Raw genomic sequence first — 25,013 nt, 5'->3', positions numbered from 1 at the left:
GTCACCATGACAGTGACGTCACCGAGCACGCTGACGTCAGCCAGTGGCCTACCGGACGTCGCCCAGTATCTCCCCCACTCCAGTGCTGGTTAGGCTGATCGGTCTCGACAGGACTCGTCACGAGTGGGTTTGGCTGTCGCTGTCACTAGCGGCCCGAGTGTAAGACGTTCTTCCTGTGACGGGATCTGGGCAGGAGGCGGCTCCCCGGGGGGACCCGAGACGTTCACCCCGGTGATTGGCTGGAGCAGGTCACTGATCTGGGAGTTCAGAGGACGCAGGTAATTAAAGTAAAACAGTTTGAGGAGAGGCACAGCCCAGGGCAACAACACCCGGACGGGGTATCCCGGGCAATAGCAGGAGCTGTGTGTATACTGCTGGCCGAGTTTGGGAAGTGCTGCTTCTTGTGTAACTTTTTCCTCCCCAGTCTTATTAAAGTTACTGTAGTTGTATGTGTGCTCCGTTGGAATGATTGCGCTGGGGTGATCCTGCTGTGCTGGTGTGTGTATGGGCGAGGAGCCCGACTGGGACACTCACAAGCCTGCTAGGCTACCGTACCCACGCCTAGGCTACGGTACCCGGTGACAGCCGGCCCCTGGCATCGCTGAAAAGCCCTGATGGTCAATGGGTGGATTATCTGTTTGTATTCCGCTGTAGTAGGAGCAGCCGCTGGGGGAAGATATTTATGTCTCGCACCTATGAGCAGGTGTGATAATTAACCTCTTGCGTGCCAGAAGCGAGAGTAACACTTAAGGCGATGCGGTTATATTAGTACATGCGTTACGGGAGCGAGAGGAAACGTAAGCCGTTCCGCTGAAACTCAGCAATTCTTACAATCCATACGTTTAAAGGGTCTGACAGAACAAGAACCGATGGAGACAAACCGATACACCACGTACAGAGAGTCTGATGCCCCCGACGCCCATGTTATAGAATAATGCACATTCTATCACCTTTATATTATATTATAATACGCCATGGCGTTCGCAGCCATGCTGGAAAATCTTTTTTATCCCGTGATCAGAAATATCTTGTCACTGACTGGCTGCTTAATCTGCCGTCAGTGTCCGTGAAGCACTTCCAATGAAATCGGGGGATTCCTGTGACCGATTGATCGCTTAAGCAGCCAATCAGTGGCAGCAAAGTGCTCCCATTCAAATCATTGGGAAGATTTTACACATACGTCATGTGTAAAATACGTCGTACGTGAGTACGTCATGTGTATCTCCGGCAGGGGGATGGGGAAAGGGGCAAATGCGTTTGGGGGAATTCTGCAGAATTGATCCGTTTGCAAAACGTACCACACAAAACGTGACCCCGGAGCAACAGTATGTATTAAACTGGATATGATTTATTATTACTATTATTGTTTTATATAGCTCCATCAAGTTCCGTAGCGCTGTACAATGGGTAGACAGGACATAACAAGTAGTATGTAACATAACAATTTGACTAACTGAGACAACAGGTGAGGAGGGCCCTGCTCAAACGAGCTTACAGTCTAGAGGGATTTAGAGTGTATTACACAATAGGTTAAAGTGCCGTTGTTAGGGATAGACCAGCCACACTAGTTACAATAATCAAGGTGGGAGATAATCAGGGCATGGACAAGAATCTGCAGCACTGTACAGTGTATTAAAGAGGAGATGTGTAAGATCCTGGCTGGGACGGGATAACGCAATTTATTACCGTTAAAATTACTGAGAGCCAACGCTGTAAATGCTTTTGAAAGCAGCGTGAGGGGATTATTTCCTACGTGTAACGTATACCCAGTTGGAATGATGACATGTGCTTGGATGCATCATCCGTCGGTCATTAGCTCATTTGCATGCTGTTCCAGGGGCTGATGTCATGCGCTGGATGGGGGAGGGGGTGATCTAAACATGTATTTAAAGATACCTTCCATTTGCCAGGTGATGTCACCAGCACTCATGAATTATTTTGTGTTATTCCTATTTTATAACAAATATGTAAAGAAAGCACAATAATAATTTTACTGATTTTCAGTTTCCATCATATAACCTGGCAGCCTTGATGCAGCCTCCTGTTAAAGCATTTGGTTATAGTCTTTTAGAGAACCTCCATCTCCTTCGTGACATGACCTCTCAACGTTATACACTTTCACGCTGATGGGGCTTGGAGTTTTTTTTTCTAAATTGCCATGGTAACAGATTAATTTATGCTTGAGCGTGATGTTCAGCAGGAGTTAGGCACCCAGCAACTCCCCTGATGTTATGGGACTATATGTAGCATCATGGGAATCGTAGTTCTAAAACATATGGGTAGATACTGAGTCATTAACCCTTCTCTGAAATCCATTGTAGACCCACAAAACCAAGACACTGTTGCTGGCTCTTGGGTATGATGTCACAGATATGACATGATAAACATGATGTATTCCTAGATTACCACCTCAAGAATAAAAACAAACCATAGAACCGCATTGAACAGTATGTAGTCTTTGTGGTCATAGTAAACGAATGTATCTCCATGTTTCGTAGATACATTTCTGTCAAGGAATTCTAAGATATAAATGTATACCTTTGACTTTTCTCCCAGCCATTTTATCAATAGTCCAAGCTTAAAGGGGCAGTTTATTTTTCTTTTAGCAAATTACTTTTATATGCGTTAAATGTTTTCAAAATCTGTACGAGCGACTCTTTTGGTCGCCGGTAGGAGGCTCGTCTGACATCAACCAATGAAGAGCAGCTGCCCTTCATTGGTTGATCAAAAATAGAAGAAGGCTCCAGGCACGCAGGGGTTCCATCAGACAGATTTATTGTAGGAAACAGACAACAACGTTTCGACCTCACAATGAGGTCTTTATCAAGTTGATAAAGACCTCATTGTGAGGTCGAAACGTTGTTGTCTGTTTCCTACAATAAATCTGTCTGATGGAACCCCTGCGTGCCTGGAGCCTTCTTCTATTTTTGATTTACTGGGGAGCTGGCCCTTCCTGGCACAGCTAAGCACCTGAGTTCCTGTGGGGAGTGAGTGCAGATTCCTAATTCTGGTGACTTCATTGGTTGATGGCAGAGGAGGCCCCTGCTGGCGACCAATAGAGATGCTCGTATGGACCTTTTAAAATCCTGGCGCCAAAGCTGCTATGTACTGCGTTAACCCCATATTAACCCCTATTAAAAAAGAAAAACCGAACACGGGAACGGGCGAATATTCGTGGAATACGAAGATTTTTTTTCTGGTGCCCAAATCCAGTAGTTAGAGTTTAAAATTTTATTCTATAGAAGATTTTTACTTTATTTCCCATAAACCGTCAGCAAGACGAGGTAGGAAGTTGTAAGGTGTATTTTGCGCTAAGGTTGGTGTACATGGAGTTCCTCTGCAAAACGTATTATCGTCGTACATATCTGAGGGCGAGGCAGCAATGTGAAACACGTCGCTAGCATACACTGTAGCTCTCATACACTGCCTCAAAATGCAGATGCCCCTTTTGTGCTGCATTAAAGGTGGCAGAGCAGCGACAGAAGCAAACAATTGGTATGATATTCACAAACATATATAAAATAGATCGCCCTCTTGTATACATGGCATATAAGCTGATGTGTAGTGAACACTTCAATGTTTTCACCGTTCTTGGGTGAAATCAGTACTTGCTGCCATTGCTTGTGTGGAATGCGGCTTACGTCGTTTGCTTTGCTCACGCTGGTGGGATAGCTCGGTGGGTAAATACCCTGACTGCCGAGTCCGTTCGCGCCTCAGGATCACAGGTTCAAGGCTTGGCAGGGTCGTAAGTAAGTACCCATCGATTGGGAAATAATATTGGCTTTTATGCAGCTGCCGATTAGGTTAATTCAGAAAGCGTGCATTAAAAGCACTTTGAGTCTGACTGGGAGAAAGGCGCTATGTAAATACTGGGTGTTATTTCAGGACTTACTTCCCTGTACAACCGTGCAGTGTAAATCAGATACACGCTTGGCTTTTCGTTTGTAGTATGACATGCATCGCTATCTGGTGTTTCTTTCACGCTTGCAGTTAACAATATGTCTTGCAGTTTGTTATGGAAGAAGTGTCCCAAGAAGGGCAGCAGAGATTGCAAGAATACCTGGACTAGCAGCGTTATCTGCTTACCTGGTCATCTAGACTCACTCAGTTCCTTCAACAGGTATCTTCCCGCCAATACGTAGTTACACCACACCAATGTTAGCATATTTTAACTGTTACATTTAATGTTTATGATTTGGAGAAGGATAATTATTTTAAAACTGGCATCCATTTTTTGTTTGCATATGCTTCTTGGTATATATATATATATATATATATATATATATATATATATATATACACGCACACCAACCAGCCATAACCTGGCTGGGCGGCCAGGGCTCATTGATGCACATGGGGGGCGAAGGCTGGCCCGTGTGGTAAAATTCCACAGCATAAGAACTGGACCACGGAGTAATGGAAGATGGTGGCCTGGTCTGATTAATCATGTTTTACATCACGGGGATGGCCGGGTGCGTTGTTTACTTGGAGAACACATGGCACCAGGATGCATCCATGGAGGCCCTACGTCGCAACTTACAGGACTTAAAGGATCTGCTGCTAACATCTTGGTGCCAGACACCACAGCACACCTTCAGAGGTCTAGCGGAGTCCATGCCTCAACGGATCAGGGGTGTCTTGCCGGCAAAAGGGGGACCTACACAATATTATGTTATGGTCGATCAGTGTATGTGTGTATATAATATATACACATATATGACTTATATATATCTTGTGCTGCTTGCAGTTATTCTAATAGCCTATGTATATTTGTTTACATTTTCACTGATGTCTAGAACCGCTTTGCCCTGGCGGTTTTACTTAATGTTACACAATGTATTGATGGAACTGTTTTGCGAAATTGCTGGCACGAGATTCCTGAGCCAGAATAACATTTCTGCTTCATTCCTTTGTCTTTAACTAACGTACTGAAATAATATCATGCTGATGTTTTGCTCAGGTGAGCCAGCCTGTGAAGTATCAGATGTGTTAACGCCAACCTTGAAGAATTATTTTGCTCGTCTGTCGAAAGATCGCTGCGTGAAAAGGACAACTTTCCAAAAGGTGAAGAGCGTTATTCCATTATTTTCCATTCAGTGGTGATCAAGAAGTGCTGCTTGAGAGAAATTTCAGCCGTTCCCTTAATTTGGAAAGTAATGCATTTGTGCCATGAAAATATCAATCGTGATGCAGAGCAACTAATTTTAAGTTTCACGTCTAGCTATTTAGCCAGATGGTGGTGATTTTCAACCGGGTCGTACCCAGCTGACATGGCTTCTTTTAGTGACAGACTGGCAAGCGATGCAGTTCCAAGACATTACTATGTTTCCATGTGATCAGTCTAGAGAAATCGAGGTGTCTATCAGCATTCATCAGACGGCGCCCAGGAGCATTATGATTGACTTATACTCTTATATTTACCAGCCTGTTGTTGTACAGCAGAGTCTGTCTGTATGGATGTATGCACGTGAACGGAGGCATATTCTAGCTGTGCTGCGTTACAGGGGATGAATTACCATATTGCCAGAGCCGTCGGAGCTGTTATCTAGGCCAGAACACGCCTCTGTTCAAATGCATGTTTCCATATAGATAAATTATGCCTTCTCCCAATACTAAGTGGTAAGCTTCCTCCTGGGAATACAAATCTCCAAACCCTTTATTTGGGGTTATGGCATTACTAAAAGAGTTGTACTGTATTCAATGAAAAGAGTTTGCTGCTGAATCAAACTGTTTATTACATGCAGCAAGGCTGCTACGTCAATTCTTACCTTTAAATAGCTGGTGCTCATGGTCAGGGTTGGACATTTCCATTAGCCGATGACCGGTAAACCGCAATGCTGGCTGCCAGTCAGGCTACAACAATAAAGGATCGTATATTGGGAGCAGATAAGCTGATTTAGGGATGTAGGTAACTATTCCTATCTCCTGTTCCAGATGTCTGTAAGAGGAGCGACTCCCCTCACCGTGATGCTGCCAGGGGAACAGGTCCAAGTTCAGGGGGTCATCCAGACAGCCCAGTCTTCATCTGTAATACATTCTCCTCAGGTACCTGCATCTCAGGTAAATCTGTGTGTATATAATATATATGTGTATTATTATTATTATTCAACCTTGCATGACCTGGGTCCTTCACCATAAATGTGTTCAGACTTGTTTTTTTTATGTTTAGTGCACACACGTGATTTTATATATATATATATATATAATATAACATATATATATATATACGGCTATATAAATATAATTCTGTGTTAGGGTATCAAGGTTTCTGAACACTTAAAAAAAAATATATATATATATATATATATATATATATATATATATATTATGCTTCATCTGTCGTCAGCATGTCATATGGCAGCCCAATCTGCCGTGTACCAGCAGGGAAATATCCCCGGCAGTGGCAACATACCATAGGTATTCTGAAGAAGGTTCTTTAGAAGGTTCTAATACATCCTGTGGTGCAGAAGGGGTACTGTAGATGCACTTTGTTGTTCTAAATGAAACCACATTTTTTCCAGGCATCATCTCAGTCTGACAGTGAGGACTCCCAGGATTCATCCGACAGCATCAATTCCTCCCAAAAGGCACATGGGAATTTGGTGCGTCGGCCATCTTACAGGTGAGTTGAGACCAGCATTCCATGGCATAAACGGGGATGCCCACTTAACGAGGCGTGCGACCCGGTGGGCGATTATAACACTTTAATATTAAGAGACAGTGGAGTAACTTTAATGGGATGGAAAACTTGGTATATGCTGAATGGTGTAGTTAGGGGAGATAAGGGTGCCTACACCACCACTCTTTCTATCGCACACCTAGGAGTGTAGGTCCCCAAAGGAGATGGCAGCAGAGGAGTTGTTTGTGGAGAGACGGAGGAATGTGTTGCAGGCTGTAGGAATGAGTGTTAAATATACTATGATTTACAGGGGTAGAACAAGTGCAGATCCGATATCTGCGCTTTCATTAATAATGAAAATAAAGTAAAACAGGCATGATATCAATTAAATAAAATGCCACATAGCTCTAGCAGATGACCATACTGGGTTATCTAGTACAGGCAGGAGCAATGGGTCAGCTTGGCACAGAAAATAAAATACAGATTACTATAGAAGTCCAGTCTGTATAACTTTCTGCAGTGGTCTCTGCTCTGACTCTGCTATACATTATTACAGACCCCCCCCCCCCCGGGTCCTACCTGCACAATAACACAAGTACAGAACGGTTGGGTATAATGTATGTGCGTAATATTTCTTTATTTGTCCCCATATAGAAAAATCTTGAACGATCTGTCCTCAGAAGACGGTGCAGACAGGAGGCGAAACGACGATAGTGCGGGGGTTTCCTCTGTTACATCCATGTCTCCTTCCACAACTATATACCAGACAAGCAGTGGGCAGTATGGTTTGTACACTATGCTATGCACATAAAATCCATGTTTTCCCAACAATTCATGTTTATAAAATGTGCATATCTTCTTCTCCTAGGGTTAAAAAAAATATCTGTAACATTCAGACAATACGGCAGCTGCAGCTTCCACGTTGGTGTCATTTAACCCGTTAATGACCAATGATGTGCCTTGCACATCATAGCATTAAATGAGTTTCGCCCAAATGTTCACACCGAAATCTTGTGAACCGTCCAAGTACCCCATATACAATATGGCGCTGGATGCCTGCTTAGGAGGTGATCAACTAGAATTAGTGCATGGAAAGAGTTAAAACACCAGCATTAAAAATACCCTAGGATGTCTAACTTACCCCATCAAACCATATTTTTTAAAACTAAATTGCTTTGAAATGGCAAAATACTATTTGTACATATTGCCCTATAATTTGCAAAATAAAAATATAAAAAATTGTCTATTTCTAAACTCACGAATCTATTTAGCAGTTTGTTTCATTACCTTTTGTAGAGGGGTACCTTTTTTTTCAAATCAAAGAAACAGTGTTTTGTTTTTACATTTTTCACCATATTTTATAAAAAATATTTTTTATGGTAAATTAGATGAAATGACCAAATAATGGTATCAAAAGAAAGCCCTTGTAGTCCTGAAAAGAAAAAAACCCAATATATAACGTGTGTGTACACTAAATGATACAATCACAGCTAAACATGAGCACCACAAAAATGTTAAAACAGCCATTGTCACGAAGGGTACAAAAAAAACCTCGGTTTTTAAGGGGTTAATAAAAGCGGGGGCAATTGACTAACCATTGGTAAACACTATCTAGCTGGAGCTTCCCGTGTACCACAAGTGTCCACTGTTTTGGACCCGTGTCTCGTGCATAGGGCAGAGAATGATGATTTCGGAAATAAAACCCACCTTCCCTGTTCAGTATGATGTTACGTTTTATAATGTATGAGTGAATCTGTACTGGAATCAACATATTTCAAAGAAAATATGTAAACTTTTTCAAAAGTGCCACTATCTGTTGAATACGGTATCTTTAGTACAGGAAAAGTAACATAAACATATATATATTATTTTTCAGTGACTTTTGCAGCCAACGGTACTCTGCAGTTTGCTGGCTCGGATGGGATGCCACTGTCGGTGGCAAATGCTGGCAGTAATCAGGCGGGTACAACCATCCTGCAGTATGCCCAGACCTCCGACGGACAGCAGATCCTTGTACCCGGCAATCAAGTGGTTGTGCAGAGTAAGTATTAACATCAGTTGTGGCTGTGTATTTTATAATCTGGCTTTTAAAACTTTGCCTTTGTGTTTTCAGCTGCATCAGGAGACATGCAGACATACCAGATACGAACCACGTCCACCACCACCTCCCTTCCACAAACCGTAGTCATGACCTCCCCTCTCACACTGTCCTGCGGGACAACGAAGACCGATGATCCACACTTGAAACGTGAAATAAGGTTAATGAAAAACAGGTAAGCCCGTTACCATTAGAGATACGTTCTGCATATTTTGTATTTCTGGTCAGAGGCAAAAGGTTATTATGTCTTCATATACAAATTGCTGTGAATATTAACAACTGTGACCGTCCATCTTCCTTCCTATGTCTTTGAAATAAAAATGTACTCTTTTATACCAATGGTTTCTTTAAGAATGTCAAATTCTAACATGTCTCTTTAAACTCGCTGTCCCACCAAAGATAAACCTTTACCTTTAAACTCTAGTATGGTTCCCAATGCCCTTAATGCTCCTGTAATCCATGACTATTTACAGCAACGGTGTATAACGTCTCATTTTCAGGGAGGCTGCCCGGGAATGCCGTCGGAAGAAGAAAGAATATGTTAAGTGTTTGGAAAACAGGGTGGCGGTTCTGGAAAATCAAAACAAGACTTTAATTGAAGAACTAAAGAGTTTAAAGGACCTCTACTGCCACAAAACAGTTTAAAATTGTTTATTTTTTTTTCTTCCTTTTGAACTGTATTAATTTTAAATGAGATAAAAAAAAAAAACACTTTGGTTTCTTTTATACCAAATTTTTCTAAACGTATATAGAAAACGTGAAAGGTCAAAGATGAATCTATTTTTTTTTTCTATCTAGCCTTCACTGTGGTTAAGAGACAATAAACACTGCGTTTCGCCATCATACGTTGCCTATGTCGGGAGTAAAAACATATTTATGAGTTGTGTGTTGCAATTAGTGATTTCCTACAGTTAACGAGTAGTAGCACGAGGCATTCTGTTATTTGGCAAGTCCACCGAATGGTCAGATAATGACAAATTGCCGCGTGTAACTGTAGGTTTTTATGTTTTCATTACTTTTTTTTATTACAATTTTATGTACATATTTTGCTTCGTTCTGTTATCCCCGGTTTTGGAGTTAATGCTTATTTTGCTAGATGTAAAACGTTGCAAAAAGTTTCGTAATTTCATCAGGCGTCTATAATTTCCTGGTTATGTTTAAGTTGTTTGTTTTTCTCATCTATCTATTGGGGTTAAAGGGGGTCTTTTGCCAATTTTATTCCAGAGGGCATCCTTGGCACATGCATTATTTGCCACGAAGTGCTCTTCATACATCAGGTTTAAACCAAATGCCGGTTAGTTGGTAAAGTTGAACAAAAAACCTTGTAAAACTTCTTCATATTTTTGGCTACTGGGTGTGATTTAAAATGATATAATAAATAGTGTGATTATTTACATAATTCATGTGAATGGGTTTTTTTCTTCATAATTATAATAATAAGCACAGGGCTCTGTTGAAGGGCAGCTATACTATCCCCAGCACGATTATGCAGAATGTTACATATGACTTTTAGATCTGTTACTAAATCACTGGGAATAAACACCCATCACAAGTGGTAAAACGCTAAATAAAAATGTTACTCATATCAGAGCCGCAAAAGCTATGAGGTAATAAGAGACGGCTGCGTAGCGCGAGGACATTTGTGTTAAATACATGAGCTTTCTGTGGACGTTGCATTTATAAATCATGTCTTCTACTTGGCTAAAAGTGATCTCTCTACAATGTGTGTTATCGGCCCCTCCGGCATTCGTTGTGTGGCTAGGAAGTTAATCATGCGGATTTTTGTGGCGGCCCCTGGGTCACCTCTCATCCTTCGTTGGATAGCATTACCGAGGGGCTCGACACCAATAAGCTGCATGAAGGAATCTGTTTAACGAAGCAGGCGCAGCGTGGACTGTTTGGAGTGGATGGGTTCTAGGAAACGCGGGGAAATAAATGTACGCGATATGTGTTCCTGTTATGGGCGCTATATCTTGGGTGGGGTTCATAAGTTTTTCTGGGAGAAGTGCATAAAATCTAGGAAAAAAAATATAAGAGGAGCAGTAGATCTGCATCGGGGTAACTGACAGAAATAATATTCCTCTCAACCTTCCCTTTTCAGACATTCAGGATTTTGTTTTTGGACACTGCCCCACTTTTGTGGCACTGCGGATCATGGGCTGGTTGGAGAGATAATCCCAACTCCTCACCGAGCCCAGGAAGCTGTAAAATCAATAGTTGTAGTTTATGTAACTCATCAGTTTCATTAAGGTGATGTCATGATCATGTGTGGATCCATTATTTGCATGAATAACAATATATTCAATAAGGGAAATCAATAAATCCAAACACAGCTCTCTAGGTTGCTAGAAAACAAAACGCATTTAAAACCCAAGAATTACAGAAACAAAAGAGTTAAATTCTGCCAGCAAATATAGCTCCTGGCAACTATCTCTATACATATATGTTAATGCTTTTAATGCCTACCTTGTTAAGTCCACCTTTATGTCCAAGTCATGTTGGTGTCGTACCAAAAGAAAATAAAAAATGTGCTCCATTAACCTTCTTTGTGCATGACAAGCCAACACAACCCACTCACCCGTATGAGTTTGCCAAATGTAAATTATTGCAAAGCATGTGAATGTAGGAATAGTTATGAAGCTTTACAGCGTCTTTAATGGTTCTTCATTTTCTTTTCTGTAGCTGCCACGTGCGCACGGACTGTAGGAGATCTGCATCTTGTAGGAGATAAAGTAGAGGTAATTGGCGTTCTTACAGAGAGCAATAGGTTAAACCAGATTACTTCCTGGCACTATCCCTGTCTGAAAGGCCGTCATACGAGTTGGTATAGACCCTGATTCAATTAACCCTCGATTAATGGGATTTATTTATTAAAGTGTGTGTTTGCAGGAGAGTTGTGGTTTCCGCTTTTGAACGTTACTATACATTATTCAACAGTGATACGTTTTACATCCAAGAACTGCTAAGTTGGAGCCTGGTGAGCTGACTTTCAAGCAGGGCTGGCCTGGTCCTGGCACTTTAACATTATTATACTCTAGCAGCAATCAGTCACACGTATCCAGCCGGCGCCAGTAAGGGCAGGTATGCAGCCCTATGGCACACCGGGTAGTCGCAGGGCATGCTTTCCAGATGACTCTCTAAAGCATTACGGGGTCAGCACAGCCCTTCTTTCCCCAGTTGCTGTCTACAAAAAGCACAAATATTAATCATCTTGAACGATGTTCCTCAGCAGACTACAGGCACATAAAAGAAATCAGTGAGAGAGCAGGAGTTCCTCCCATGAAGCTGTATACCAGACAAGTAATTAGTTTGTATGTGTGCTATAAAGGTGTATGAAGAATTCAGGTTCAGTGTAAGATCTTCTCCGGTTTTTATAAAGAAATATCTGTAACATTTAGACAGTGTGGGCATACGCAGCTTCGTGGGGTCCCTCACCAAAAAGCGGCAAGTGATTTCGTGGTTGGGAAACCCGTGGGCAACGTGATGTAAAACACAAGCATCCATTACTTTGGACGTTTCATGTGCATAGAGACCGAGGGGCTCCCTGTCCAAAAACATTACACAATGTACACGTCTTCACTAGATCTGAATGGATATGGAAAGTCTTTCAAAACCACTGTCTGCTGGCTGTAACTAATCAAGAACCGTAATGGTAGTTACCCACACAGCCCATCGTTTAGCTCCACTACTTACCAAAACATGAAATATTAGGTGAGAATTAATTTTTTTGTTGTTGTCAGATAATACTTTTCCATATTTATTCCAAACAGCATACTCGGTTTAAACCAAATACTATGCTTATATGGTAACTGGTGTGATTATTTACAGAATTCATCCATACTTGTGTTTTTTTGTTTAGCCACAGTAAATTAGGAGGTAAACATGTTTATTAATGTATAACGCAAGCATAACTTTCCTATGCAGTTACACTATCCCCAGCATAGGAGTAACAATTATCAAAAGAATGAAAGAAGCTTCGACATGGCTTTTAGATATGTTACTAAGTCATTGTGATATGATATGTGATAAGACAATTATACGACCCTAAGTAAAAATATTACCAGTATCACAATGGCAAAAGTTATAAGGTTATACTGTCTGATGCTGGCTGTGTCGGCACCGCTGTGCACGACCTTTGTAGATGTTCGCCCCGTTATCCAGTCTTGATAGCTTTCCACTCTGGCGTAGACTCCAGGGAAACGAGCTTGAGCGCAGCCGTATCCAAAGCTGGTTACTCCTAACTGGTAAAATCTCTCTCTTTCTGGAACGTAACACACAAAGGGTCCCCCACTATCTCCCTAAAATCATTAAAGAGACGGTTACATAGCGTGAGGACGTTTCACATCACAGGCAGGTGCATGAACTTTGCATACATTGAAGCTTGACATGTAACCAGCTACAGCTCGACAATTCCAACTCCATCTATTAATTCCAGATCCAGAAAATGAAGAAAAACTGCTGGTTCTGCTGATAATACATTTACCGGGGTTCTGAATTCAATAAATTAAAGACAATATAACAAAAGAATCATCAATCCAGAAAGGACGTTGTTTAAATACAAAGGGAGTGTCAATTTAAAGATGTATACCTGACATTAGTTATACATAGATTAGCATGTAGTTCAAAACTTAGATATTCTTAGATTTAGTTATTTGTTTGCAAGCACAAGGATAGAACCCCTGACAAGAGACTTGAATGGTTGGCAGCAGCTAAACTCCATATACAGTCCATGGGATCTACTGTAACAGAAGTTTACCCTTTTAGGCCAGATGCATCCTAGCAAGTGAATTAAGCGTTTTCATGGCTTCTTTAGCCCAGGAAGGAAGCACATTATGGGTAAGATGTTGACGCCTTCCTCGGGTTTAGTACCTGCCAAATTATTCACTAATACACTATACAATACAGCGAACACTTTGTTTTTTCTGAATCAGGCAATAACCCAAAGCAATGAATGCCATCTGAATCCACACATAAAGGTCTGACCAATGAACAGTTACATAGTTAGATAGGCTGAAAAAAAAGACATGCGTCCATCAAGCTCAGCCTTTCCCATATCTGTTTATTTCTTGCGGTTGATCCAAAAGAAGGCAAAAACACTCAGTTGTGGCTCTTTACAATTTTGCACAAACTAGAGGAAAAAAATCCTTCTTGACCCCAGAATGGCAGTCAGATCTCTTCTTGGATCAAGCTGTTTCCTCATAATTTAAATATTATATCCCCGAATATTATGTTTTTCAAGTCTCCATCCAGTTGCAGTTTAAACGTCTGTACAGACTCTGATAAAACTACCTCTGCAGGCAGAGAATTCCACATCCTTATTGTCCTTACTGTAAAAAACCCTTTCCTCTGCCTTAGTCTAAATCTCCTTTCTTCCAGTCTAAATGCGTGACCACGTGTCCTATGCATAGTCCTGTTTATGAATAGATTTCCACACAATGGTTTGTATTGGTCCCGAATATATTTATATAATGTTATCATATCCCCTCTGAGGTGCTGTTTTTCTAAACTAAACAGATTTAAATTAATTAACCTTTCTTCATAACTAAAGTGTTCCATTCCTTTTAGTAATTTTGTAGCCCGTCTCTGTACTTTTTCCAGTGCTATAATATCCTTCTTTAGAAAAAGGTAGCCAAAATTGCACAGCATCTTACCATTTATTTATAAAGGGGCAAAACTAGATTTTTATCCTGCAAATTGATGCCCCTTTTTATGCATGCCAATACCTTACTGGCCTTAGCAACCGCAGACTGACATTGCACATTATTTCCTAGTTTTGTTGTCTATAACAATTCCCAAATCCTTCTCAGTTGTTGTTATCCCTAATTCACTACCGTTTAGGGTATAAATTGCTTGTGCATTCCTTACCCCGAAGTGCATAACTTTGGGTTTATCTACATTAAATTTCGCCTGCCATTTGTATGCCCAGTCCCCAAGTCTAAATCCCTCTGCAGCGAAGTAATATCCTGCTCACATTGTATTACTTTACAGGGTTTAGTGTCATCTGCAAACACGGAAAGATGACTTTCAACGTCTATTGCAAGGTCATTTATAAATATGTTGAATAAAATTGGTCCCAGAACAGAACCCTGAGGGACACCACTTACCACTTTTGTCCAGCTTGAAAATGTACCATTTATGACAACTCTCTGTACTCTATCACATTCTTATAATTATCAATAGTCCTCAGGTCACTTGCGATCTCCACAATGTTTCAGGCTGGTCTCTAGGAGCAGCAGTGCTACATTTTATATTAAAAGTGACCGTGTACAAGTGTGTTCCTACACCTCTCTAAAATAGTTCCTTTTATAACATCAAATGAAAAGAGGTAGTTGCATAAGCCTGTGGGACATCAGAGTTCTCATCCTCATCTGAAGAGTCTTTTGTGACATCTCTTTCAGTGCTGGCACAATAAAGCATCATCTACGATTAAAGATTCTATCTCGGAGCAATATGGTTATATGCATTTACCACCATTATATAGAATAACCGCTCCTACAACATCAGGAGGATACGCAATGCTCGATTCTGTACACGTGGTACATATTTTCTGTAAATTGACACACACACTTTCACAATACTTGTAATATTCCAAGGCCCAACCGGAGTCTGTTTGGTGCTTTTGAAAAGTCTATACAGTACATTGAGCAATATAAGCTTGGAGGCCTCCAGCCACCCATAAATATGACATGCTCTCTGCAAGTTAATTTAACATGGAACGTCAAGGGGCAACTGTTTTGAGCCATATAGTAAAATAATTCTACACGCCAAATATACGGCCATGTTCAAAGAAAATAAAATAATTGTACTGTTCACAGAATTTGATGTTTTTTATGCAAATATAAAACGTACGTAACAATCGTAATTCAGACACAGCTACCTGGCCTTTTTGAAACCCACTTTTTGTACCTAAATCTAAAGATATTATTTAGAAGCAGGGATATTTTTATAATACTAACCTCTCAAGGTAAGCTGGCCCGAGGTCCACACGAGCTTCGTAACATATTATCGTTGGTTATTGGCAGTAGATTCTGCCTTTGACTACGTACATTTGGACACTGCTCTTATTTCGCCATAACCCACGGGCAGCTGGAGCTATAAAGTATTAGTGTCTGTCTATTGTGAGATATTTCTAATTAGGCTTTTTCATTCCAACAATTACTATATTGAGTACCGAGGAAGTTTTGTGCCCAAAAATCTGAGACTTTTTCAGCATCTTACCCCATTTCCTTAGCAATGATACTTCTATGTTTTGTGCATCCACATAAATTATATATAGCTTTTCAAGTAGATAAAACATTTTTCAAATATTTTACTATGAAAATGGTCTCCAAAGCATGTAAAGTAAGTGTCCTGAATTTGAGAAAACTAAAAAAATTTTAAAAATGTTTTTTGGCGGTTACAGGGCATAAAATCATGCCCAGCTCAAAAATAACTCCCGAAAACGTATGTATTTTTTGGAAAGAAGACCACTGTGCAACCATTTGTTCACCGATCACTAGCAAAGGTAGCCATAACATTACATTTTCTTCCTTTTTTCCCCCAAACCAGTCATGTTTCTTAGAATTGTTTTTGCAATTGTAGATAACAGAAATACCCGACATGTTTTTTTTCTTCTTTTTAAATCTGTTTTGCAATATACAGGGCACACTACATGCTACATTTTGATGTGCAACAGCACACAGGGCAAGGTAGGCACACAGAAAATAGAGAGTTAACGGACATATTAATTTGGTTGGTGGCATTTTTATCAAAGTAGTGATTTGTTTTGTTGTTACCTGACAAGTATCTATGCCTCCACCTTCGAATCCAGCACATATCATATTATTAGTAATAATGCCATTATATGATCTTGTTCCATTACAAACGGATGAAGCAATTAGCTCTGTTTGTGCTTCTTGCAAAATGTCAGCTGCTGGACCTATAATTAACGCGTAAAAGTAGAAATGGAAGCTTAAACCATAAAACGTATAAAATAATAATAAACGGCCCAATAAGTTAAAAGTATTTGTTCATTAAATCTGAATGAAAACCATCAAAGATCTCTTACAGAGGGAGTTAATGCAATTAAAATTCAGAATACAATTGAATATTTGGGCATCAAAATTAGTAAAAATTTATCAGAAATAATTTCTTTAAACTTTGGTGCTCTACTAGAAGAAATGAAACTTTTAACTTCTAGATGGAAAAAAATAGAGTTATCCTGGTTAGGTCGGATAAACATACTTAAAGACTATCTATTACCAAAAATTTTATATTTGTTTAGAACGATACCGTATGCTGTTCCTAAGAAAACATTGAAAGATTTTGATAAATTATTTTCAATATTTGTATGGTCAACAAAGAAACCTAGGATCTCAAAAAATATCTTGAGGAGGGGCATCTCTCAGGAGGGGGATAGGTTATCCAGACTTATATAGAGTTTATGAAGTCTCTCATATTTCCCATGCGATGGCATGGAGACAAACAAATAAACATAACTTAGGTTGGTACAGTATTGAGAAAAGTATGAATAATAATATGGATCCATTCAACTTAATATGGATTGATAAGAAAATGATGAAGAAACTAGGTATATCAAGTCTCTTAATGAAAGATATCCTAAAGGTAGTATCTAAAGAATAAAAATTACCTCCTTCCATAATTGTGCCCCATCCAGTTATAAAGCACAGTGATAAGGGGTCAACTGATAAGGTTCGCGTTGCTAAACAGATTGGTCGGATATAATCATTGTAGTTTATGTAACTCATCAGTTTCAGTAAGGCAATGTCATGCTCATGCGTGGATCCATTATAGTTTGCATGAATAACAATATATTCAATAAGGGAGATTACAGATGTACTGCTGGGGTTGAGCAGATCGATAAATCCAAACACAGCTCTCCAATTATTAGGATTGCTAGAAAACAAAATACATTTCAAAACAAGCGTTGCAAGCATACAATATGTATTCTTAAAACAATATTGTTTTGTTTGTGCAAAGATTTTCTTTCCTACTAACATGTAAGCACACACTAGATCAAATAATACATATCTAAGCTATACAGTAGAGTTAAAGTTACATTATTTCTAGTGTGCCAGTAGAATTCAGGGTATTATCGCAATATGCGAGTCAAAATTAAGGAAATTTCACACACAAGTGTATTTTTCTAGTACAGGACATACATTTTTTTAAATGTTCTTGTGATTGGAAAAAAAAAACACGGTGTCACTTTGCAGAGGATAACGTTCATCTTTTACATCCAATCGGCTAGGAAATGTATATGGAAAAAGGTTATTTGAAATTTTTATTTCATCCATTATCTCTATTCTAGCACCAAGCAGGCATAGATATAAAAACAGAAAATAAAACTGCTGGGAGGGCTGCGCATACTCACCAGCAATCCTCTCCGCTAGATCATGCATCATTCTGTGATACATCATGCATGTTCTGGGATCAAACAGAATGTAATCTGGATGAGAGAGCTTACCAGCAGAGCATCGGGGCAGCCATATTAAGATGTCCCAGGAACCGGCCCCGTTTTAGGTAACTATATATACACCTGTCAGCACAATATATATATACACTATATGGACAAACGGACACCTGAGCATTATACCAACAGGGACTTTTATAGCATTGTATTCTAAATACATAGACATCCAAATACTTTTTGTCCATATAGTCTGTAAGGTATTTAGGGTGTATTACCTATTGTGTAGTACACCTTAAATCCGTCTAGATGGTAAACTCTTTGAGTAGGGCCCTCCTCGCCCATTATTTATGCAAGTCAAATAGTTATGTTATATACCGTATTTGCTCGATTATAAGACAAGGTTTTTTTCCAGAGCAAATGCTCTGAAAAATACCCCTCGTCTTATAATCAGGGTCGTCTTATAATCAGACCTCAAATAGGTCTGATTATGAGACTAAGATCCAGATCCCCCGCAGCGATGCAGAGGACCTGGATCCTCCTGTGTTAACCCCCCCAACTTACCGGTGCTTCTGAGTCCCCGGTGCTTAGTCCGGGCTGCGTGTAGAGCTCTACGCGATATAATCGCGTAGAGCTCTACACGATACAATCGCGTAGAGCTCTACACGCTGCCCGGACTAAGCACCGGGGACTCAGAAGCACCGGTAAGCTGGAGGGGGGGGCATAACACAGGAGGATGCAGGGGACCTGCATCCTCTTATGTTATGCCCCCTCCAACTTACCGGTGCTTCTGAGTCCCCGGTGCTTAGTCCGGGCAGCGTGTAGAGCTCTACGCGATTCGCGTGGAGCTCTACATGCTGCCCGGACTAAGCACCTGGGGCTCAGATGCAGGGGACCTGGACCCTCCTGTGTTATGCGCCCCCCCCACACACTCAGAAGCACCGGTAAGTTTGGAGGAGGGAGGGGGAGTGTTAAATGGGGGGTGTAAGGCATTTCTGGAGGCAGAGTGCTCTGTGAAATGCCTTTTAACCCCTTTAATGCCACTCTGCCTCCTGAAATGCCTTAAACCTCCCTTTATGCCACTCTTCCCCATAATATGCCTTTTAACCCTCTAAGTGCCAGAGTGGCATATAGGGTTAAAAGGCATATCATGGGGCACAGTGGCATATAGGGTTAAAAGGCATATCATGGGGCACTGTGGCATTTAGAGGGTTAAAAGGCATATCATGGGGCACAGTGGCATATAGGGGGTATAAGGCACCTCTGGGGCAGATGTGCATAACTGGGGGGCAGGTTGAAAAATAGAAGGAAATAAAACCAAAATATTTTTCTCAAGCATACCTTTTATTAAAAAAAAGTGTTTAAATGAATTAACATTTACTGGTAAAACTTTTTTCCTATAGGGTCGTCTTATATTCAGGCTTTTTCTTTTTTTCCTAAATTAATATTAAGATTTGGGGGGTCGTCTTATAATCAGGGTCGTCTTATAATCGAGCAAATACGGTAATTCATGTTATGCCCTGTCTACTCATTGTACAGCGCTACGGAATATAGTGGCACTATATAAAACAATAATAATGCTGGCTTATTAGCCGCAGTGGACTTTGTTATAAACACTTTTTTGAAAGTCGGGTCCGCCCTAACCGTTTTCCTTGTTAAGCCCTCTTCTCTCTATATCATGAAAAGCATTATCCATCCATCTATTAATACTTGGAGTAGGCATTTGTACTCTCAGGAGACCAGGCCAACTTTTATAGTTTTGCTCTAGATAGGCTTTAAACATCCCTAAAATATACGTAATGTTTTATAGTAAACATTACCTTGCAAAGTCCCAGGTAATAGAGTTATTTATATGCAGTCTATGAGAACGTGTAACGCCAGGGATACGTAAAGCGAGTGTCCAACATTTTTTCAATGGAACGAGGCGCACAATACAATTAGGTACCGTACCTTTTTTGTACAAAGCAGTGTGCGGCTGACAGCACCCAGACGTTGTGAATTAGAGAGCCGCCACATAAATGCTTATATACAATTAATCGTCTGGAGTACTGCATGCTGACTTGCCACGGCCATGCTCCTAGAAGCGCATCCTGACCACCTACGATTCGCGATCCGGCTGTGTCTACCAAAGGGCGCTCTCCACAAACTAGGAAAAAAAGACAGAACAAAAGACTTTGTATTCGGTCACCAAAGGGGAGATCAGGCTCATGATTTGCAGAGATCAGTGAAGCAAACTATATTTACTCTTTCCCTTTCTAAGTGATCCACTGTGTTCCTCTCACCCAGAGGCTTCCACCTCATATTTGCTCCTTGACCCATCGTTGCTGTCAGCTCACTAGGCTGCGAGACATGCTAGGGTCAGAGTTCATGCAAAGGTGATGGGATTAGCTTCAAAGCATAGCGCTTCTCTTCAATTTGGTATAGGGGAGGAAAAATCATTGGTCCTTTTAAAGAGTACTTTCCAACAGTCCTTGCATCTTACTAATCACATTCTGTCCAACCCCGTTACTCTTGTGGCGCCCATAAAACGTGTGTAGCATTCATTCAAGTGCAACGCTGGAGTAGCACCAACATATACAGAGGCGACATCTCCTGAAAGCTCCTATATTTTACAGCTGGTATCTGACACCAGCGAATGTATCTTACATCCACCAAATCTATGTTACTTTTATTATACTTTACAGTTGCCATAATGCTCAGCCGCACTACATTCACTTAACGCTCGTAGAAGTGTATCGTGGGAATTGTAGTTTAGCCAGAAATGGGGAACTACGTGATTTCTTTTTTAAAAAAAATATATGTATCTCTATAGAACAGCATTAACCAAATGGCTTTATTCGAAAGTAAGGATTTCAAAGCGAGGGGAATATGTATAGCCATAGAACATAGAAAAAAAGTAGCATTTACTTTCAGGACCACCAAGGTCTCAAATGAAAGTATATGAAGAGCCCACCTAGGTCCCACTAGCAAGTATATAATTTAAGGATGCTTAAAAGGTGATAAGCACTGAAATGAAGGGTGTAAACCCGTTACCACCCTACATAGTAAGCTTGAGTACAGCCCTCATTGTATATAAATTGTTATGTGAAGTACCACTTGTTATTTACATATTGTACAGCGCTAAGGTATATGATAGCGCTATATAAAAAATTATAATACAGGGAGTGTAAGTGTGAGGAATCCAAACACCCGCCATCAACCGAATATCCGCAACTTTATTAGCATTACAAAACGCCCATTCCCTCTCCAACCTATATATATTTCAAACCTTACTGGTAAGTTAGTGTAACCGCGTAATAAACACGACGTGCTCAGCGAACGCATGAACCCCATGCAATTCTTTAGCACGAGTGTCGTGGCATTTAATAAACCACCTCGCCAGCCCGTTATTCATGACAGGCATTACGCGCTGTTTGCGAGGTGATGATGGGTTTTTTTCCTTTGCGTACCTTCAACGGTATGTACAATACCAGTCGCCACACAACACAGGAGCAGCGCTGTGCACACCGCCGACTCCATCCGTCAACCTCAGGTCCCATAGGCACCCGGACCAAGCGCACCACAGCAAACAGCCATGTGGCGTCACGGGGGAGGGGGCTGTTCCACTCATCAAGATGTTCGCTAATACACTGAGAAGAACCTGAGGTATATTTTCCCGCCTTATTTATGGTCATTTGGGAAGACGAACACTAGGCAATATGTCTGTGTTTAGTGGTTATTTAATACCTTAAAGTGTATGCAATAACACAATGACTCACTATATACCCATTGAATAAGGACCAATTTGCTTTTTTTCTTCCATTCTTGAGGGAAGTCAAGAATTCATTACACTGTATGCAATATATAAGGCATGTATGCATGAATATCTATGTATAGATACATACATGCCTTAAATATGTGTAAGGCCTACCTCTGCAAGCTGACTACATCCCGTTATGGCCTGAAAACACAATAATCTAATGAATTGTATGAATGGCTCAGAGCCTCGTCCTTTGGTTCTTAATGATACTCTGCCCTTCACATTAAAACGTTATATTAATTAACCTGAATCAATATATTTTAATGTGATCATTTTACACTGGAATTGTTGGTGTTCCTCCAGAAAAGAATATAGTTTTTGGGAGGATTTTGAACAAAATATGTTTGCAACACTTTCTGGGAAGAAAAAATAAAAATATTAAAAAAGATCCATAATGTAGAGTTTTTACATGAAAGCAAGCAGCTTCCTTTCATCTTTTAGGATAACTGAATGGTACAATATTATTATTTACTGTTTTATATAGTGCCATCAAATTCTGTAGTGCTGATACATACCTGGGAACTCTCCGGGTTTGACCGCCCGACGTCAGTGTGCAGTCCTGGCCGCGTCCCAGGTATGTACATGAGTAATTAAACAGACCAGAAAACAGTACACCGCATATTTAATTATTCTAATACCTGAAGGACCACCTTGTGTTGAAACAGTCACGTAAACAACTGGCGGACCAGCATTGAGGTGAAAAATGTCACGTGGTCGTGTTAACTGCGGCATGAACAGATAGCTCTCCTCTTAGGAGGAATAGCTCAGAGGGGTCTCTCATACTCTAGTATGTCTGTTGAAGCTCCGTAAGGGACTGAATATTGAGTCACTCAGCCTCCCGACGCTTGTGTTAAACACATTGCAGGGCACTTACACCCCGCCATCCAGTGACACGGCATCTTACCCCGCAGCCAGACTGGGTATTAAAATCGGCTCTGGTACTTTAAGGCCAGTGGCCAATAAGTGATGTACACATGGCCACTGCCTCTGCAATAGAGGTATGTGGGAGATGCCATCGGCCCACCAGGAATTTACCTAGTATGTTTGATCGCCATTTTGTGCCTGTCCTAGCCCGTCTAGAAAGGTGTCGTATGAAAGACACAGATGAGGTGGCAGCTGTGTTCTATACTGAACCTAACTGCATAGGGACAGCCTAAATTCCTGCTGCAACAGGAGATTGGGAACTCGTGCAGTCGGCCCGTGCCTGTGCATATAAAACAGCTCCCCGATAGAATGAGTTTAAATTTTATTTCAAGACACGGAGGCTCATATTGTGCATTTAACCCTTTCTTTACTCCAGACAGCAGCAAAGAAAAATGACATTGAAGCAAAGAAAAACCAATAAACATGAAGAGATATAAACCCCTCCCACATATTAATCATAATAATAACAGTATAAAAGGACTAGTACAGCCCCAAATCTTCCTCTTTCTTTGCTGCTCCTGACAGCAGATAAGTATATTTTTCTCTACGGATATTTTATTCATATTTTATTCATAGTTTATTTGCTGTTTACGTGATTTTATGGTGATTTCGTATACAGTGCTTTTCGTTACCTGAATTTGTGTGGTGTGTGTGTTTCCTCCCCTTCGGGGGGGGATATTTTTCAGCTATTGTTGGTGCCTCTTTTTCGTTATTTTGCTTTTTCCCCTTTTGCCGTTTTACCGCTTTGTCCGGTTTGCGGCTCTCGCCCTCTCTGCCTCACCTCCCGACTCCTGTCTCTTTTACCTCCCCTGACCCGGCTCCCGCTCCCGCGTTTACTATTGACGCTCGCGGGAGTTCCTATTAGATCCTCTGTTTTCTTTTACTCGCGGCTTTTTACCGCAACTTACCTTCGTTCCCTGGTTAGTTCCCTTTTGTCTTTTCCGGCGCCGGTTTTCTTCGCGGTCGCGGTCCTCTTCTCCTGCCGCGCTTGTCATCTTTCGTCCTCAACGGACATTACTGTTCGCGGGCTTTTCCGTCTTGGCTCCTCCCCCTCGCGTTGCGGGACGCCATTCTGTCCCTGTAGTGCGAGCGGAGTGGAGCCTTGAGAGCAACAGGTGCCGTGCAGTTGATTTTAGTGCCTTATTACTGTTCGGTTTGTTTTATTTCCATCCCCTTTTCAGCTTTTATTTTCTCTGTGTATGCTTTAGGGGTATTTCCCTATTCATACATTTATGTCCATGTCTGACCCTCAGTCTCCCCCTATGGAGCTTTCTGACCAGGAACCCTCACTTAGAGGGGATAAAAGGGCCCATTGTTCAGATGTTGATCCCCTTAGGGAATTAAATAATTCCGTTACTCAGGCTATTGCCTCTGCCATGAGCTCTATGACATCTGCATTATCAGTGTCACTGGCCCAGGCCCTCAATAAATCTATTCCTACTACTATGCCTGTTCATGACAACCCTTCTGGCTCTGCCCCTAAGGCATCCGGGGGTAAAAAAGCCACTTGTAAAACGCGCCATACGCGCTTACCAGCCTCCAGAACCAATAAGACTGATGGTGATTTTCCCATCCATGATAGCGTGAAATCGAAACGCAAACGAGCCCTTACTCGCCGGGCAGAACGGGCGAGGAAATGGAAATCTGCCAGAACGCAATCTTCCAGTGCGTCTGAGTCTGAAGTGGGGTCCCCAGAGGAGGCTTGGGATTCGTCTATTTCGAACTCCCCTTTGTCAGAGCAGTCTGCCGACGATTCGGCTCACCCACCTGAGACCTCGGCGCACGCGGAGGGCTCTCAGGCTGTTCCCCCATCTAAGACCTCAGAACCTTTGGTCCTCGACCAATTTGGGGAGCCGTTTTTCGATCCTGAGGGGCTTCACCACCCCCGTTCGGCTGAATGGCTGCCTTCTGACCCAGTGGCGCGATATCTGCAGGCTAGGGTGCGTAAACCCCTTAGTAAGAGCTCCCGCAGCAAGCTGCGCGCAGAATGTCCCCGGCCCATTGTCCCGGGTAAGGTGTGCGAAACGCCGACTGTGGATCCTAAAGTGATTCAGTTTCTCTCTAAATCGGGTTGGAACCCCCGCAAAGGGCTGGAATCCGCCTTACGGGCTACCCAAGATAAGCATCTAGACATCTTTGGTCCTCTGACCAAGATGTTTCAGTT

The 25,013-nt window shown here is 41.3% G+C and overlaps 2 protein-coding genes across 4 annotated transcripts; one reads left to right on the top strand and one right to left on the bottom strand.

Moving 5' to 3' along the window:
• ATF1 (activating transcription factor 1) lies at positions 1-10,116 on the top strand. 3 transcript variants are annotated; one of them, XM_053455815.1, is made up of 9 exons: positions 1-278; positions 4,010-4,120; positions 4,961-5,064; positions 5,935-6,045; positions 6,522-6,622; positions 7,274-7,404; positions 8,496-8,660; positions 8,733-8,892; positions 9,218-10,116. In XM_053455815.1, exons 4-9 carry the CDS (start codon positions 5,935-5,937, stop codon positions 9,360-9,362), a joined length of 813 nt encoding a protein of 270 aa, XP_053311790.1. In that variant the 5' UTR covers positions 1-278; positions 4,010-4,120; positions 4,961-5,064; the 3' UTR covers positions 9,363-10,116. The 3 variants fall into 3 exon arrangements, with proteins under 3 accessions (XP_053311790.1, XP_053311788.1, XP_053311789.1); XM_053455813.1 differs by having other exon boundaries at positions 2-278; positions 5,935-6,060; XM_053455814.1 differs by lacking the exon at positions 1-278 and having other exon boundaries at positions 3,870-4,120; positions 5,935-6,060.
• A 1,243-nt stretch (positions 10,117-11,359) lies between these two features.
• On the bottom strand, positions 11,360-20,445 carry LOC128473811 (transmembrane protease serine 12-like). Its single transcript, XM_053456041.1, has 6 exons — positions 20,409-20,445; positions 20,077-20,272; positions 17,347-17,612; positions 16,493-16,635; positions 12,779-13,015; positions 11,360-11,467 (listed from the first exon to the last, which is right to left on the bottom strand). The coding sequence occupies exons 1-6, from the start codon at positions 20,443-20,445 to the stop codon at positions 11,360-11,362; spliced, it is 987 nt and encodes a 328-aa protein (XP_053312016.1).
• Between the last annotated feature and the right edge of the window lie 4,568 nt (positions 20,446-25,013).

This window comes from Spea bombifrons, chromosome 2, assembly GCF_027358695.1.
Source record: "Spea bombifrons isolate aSpeBom1 chromosome 2, aSpeBom1.2.pri, whole genome shotgun sequence".
In the NCBI taxonomy this organism is placed as follows: Eukaryota; Metazoa; Chordata; class Amphibia; order Anura; family Pelobatidae; genus Spea; species Spea bombifrons.
The sequence above is the reverse complement of the archived record's forward strand: the minus strand, read 5'-3'. Positions and strand labels throughout refer to the sequence as shown.

Coding starts and splice junctions, on each gene's coding strand:
- ATF1 (XM_053455813.1), top strand. CDS start 5,935: ATGTCTGTAAGAGGAGCGACTCCCCTCACCGTGATGCTGCCAGGGGAA. Junction 6,061..6,521: donor CTCAGGTACCTGCATCTCAG/GTAAATCTGTGT, acceptor CATTTTTTCCAG/GCATCATCTCAGTCTGACAG. Junction 8,893..9,217: donor ATAAGGTTAATGAAAAACAG/GTAAGCCCGTTA, acceptor TCTCATTTTCAG/GGAGGCTGCCCGGGAATGCC.
- LOC128473811 (XM_053456041.1), bottom strand. CDS start 20,445: ATGGGTCAAGGAGCAAATATGAGGTGGAAGCCTCTGG. Junction 17,613..20,076: donor CACTGCTTTGTACAAAAAAG/GTACGGTACCTA, acceptor TTTGTTTTCTAG/CAATCCTAATAATTGGAGAG. Junction 11,468..12,778: donor CTTTTGCCATTGTGATACTG/GTAATATTTTTA, acceptor GCTCTCTGTAAG/AACGCCAATTACCTCTACTT.